Source organism: Myotis davidii, unplaced genomic scaffold (genome assembly GCF_000327345.1).
Source record: "Myotis davidii unplaced genomic scaffold, ASM32734v1 scaffold609, whole genome shotgun sequence".
Classification (NCBI taxonomy): Eukaryota; Metazoa; Chordata; class Mammalia; order Chiroptera; family Vespertilionidae; genus Myotis; species Myotis davidii.
In genome coordinates, this window is record NW_006300164.1 from 1,480,953 (window position 1) to 1,482,412 (window position 1,460).

Genomic DNA, 1,460 nt, shown 5'->3' on the forward strand with positions numbered 1-1,460 from the left:
CGGGCGCTGGCCGTGGGCCAGGGGTCCCCCGGCTGCACCTGGAGGGGTTTCTGGAAGTTACTGACTCTGAACAGGGACAACAGCAGAGCCCAGGGCCCGTCGCCTGCAAGTGATGTCTGTTTATTGCCAGAAGCCGGCGCGTGCACAGCGGCCCGGCCGAAGCAGCCCTCTCAGGGGCGGGAGGCAGGGTCAGCGGGGCTCTGTCTTGCCAGGGTGGGTGGGATCCTTATCCTCACCCCCTTCTGTTGCAGTGGTCGATTTGGGGGCCCCCGTAGCCTCTAGCACCAGCTCCAGAGCCCCATCACCGGCCACTCGGCACACCTTCTCCCCTCTGGCTGCCAGGATTTCTTCAATATTCCTGAGAGAGAGGGAGGCACCATGACGCTCCGGGCACCTCACTTGTCCTGCAACTCGGCCCTCAAGGGCACCCAAGGTCAAGCTTGAGCCAGGAACACTGGGTGGCATCGGGGCCACGGCACATCGGGCCACTGGACGCTGCCCTCGGGGGGCCTTCTCCGTGCCCCCCAGGCGTACCTGTTACCGGCCCATTCCCCGGGAGAATGCGCACTCAGAAGCCCATCTGAACTGTGGAGGGCCACCTGGCCTCAAGGCTCCTGACCACTGCCCCCCCTGCTCTCCACAGAGGGTAGCCAAATCTGCAGGCCCAAGGCCTCGTCCACACCGCCTCACACGCACCCCGTCTGGTGTGTCGACCCGGCAGCATGGATAGAGGACAAGCTCGCCGCCCCACAGCAGGCACTCAGACATCTTTGTAGGATGAAGGGAGGAACCACAAAACGCAAGAGCCATTGCTTTGAGAGTCAACCTCGCCTGACCCTTCACTCTTGGGAGGCCGGTGGCCCCGACAGATGGGTCCTGCCTGCAGTCGGTCCTGGGGCTCATTTATATAAAGTTATTGGTGGTTTCTCTGAAATTCAAATTTAGCTGCTCCTCCAGTTTGATAAGGTGGGAGAAGAGGGCTCCGTACACCTCATGAGGGAGGCGGGGTGGGGCTATGACCTGGGACTCTGTCCCCCAACCCTGCCCAGGCGGCCTCCTCACCTCTTCCCATCCAAGTCGGAGAACCAGCCCAGGTTGTCCGCGATGATGTGGTGGTTCTGGCAGCCAGGGCAGGTCACAATGACCACTCCCTGGTGATAAGCCAGCTTGGAGATTCGCTTGGAGGACCTGGTCCCACATACCTGGGGGAGGCATGGAGACAGGGCACGTGAGGCCATGGGCCCGCCCTTGGGGGTAGCTCCACCCCTCCTGCGGCTCCTGCCCTCCCAGGACACGCCCCCAACGCATAGCTCCACCCCTCTCCCAGAAGGCCCCGTCCCTGGGGACAGCGCCATTTTTGCGTGGCCCCGCCCTCCGAGGACACGCCCCCAATTCATAGCTCCACCCCTCTCCCAGAAGGCACCGCCCCTCCGAGGACACGCCCCCGATGCACAGCACAG

At 63.4% G+C, this 1,460-nt stretch overlaps 1 protein-coding gene across 1 annotated transcript; it reads right to left on the reverse strand.

The window, feature by feature from the left end:
* Nucleotides 1-99: 99 nt before the first annotated feature.
* Nucleotides 100-1,286, reverse strand: DNLZ (DNL-type zinc finger). Its single transcript, XM_006776521.2, has 2 exons — nucleotides 1,063-1,286; nucleotides 100-358 (listed from the first exon to the last, which is right to left on the reverse strand). Exons 1-2 carry the CDS (start codon nucleotides 1,236-1,238, stop codon nucleotides 190-192), a joined length of 345 nt encoding a protein of 114 aa, XP_006776584.1. The 5' UTR covers nucleotides 1,239-1,286; the 3' UTR covers nucleotides 100-189.
* Nucleotides 1,287-1,460: the final 174 nt, after the last annotated feature.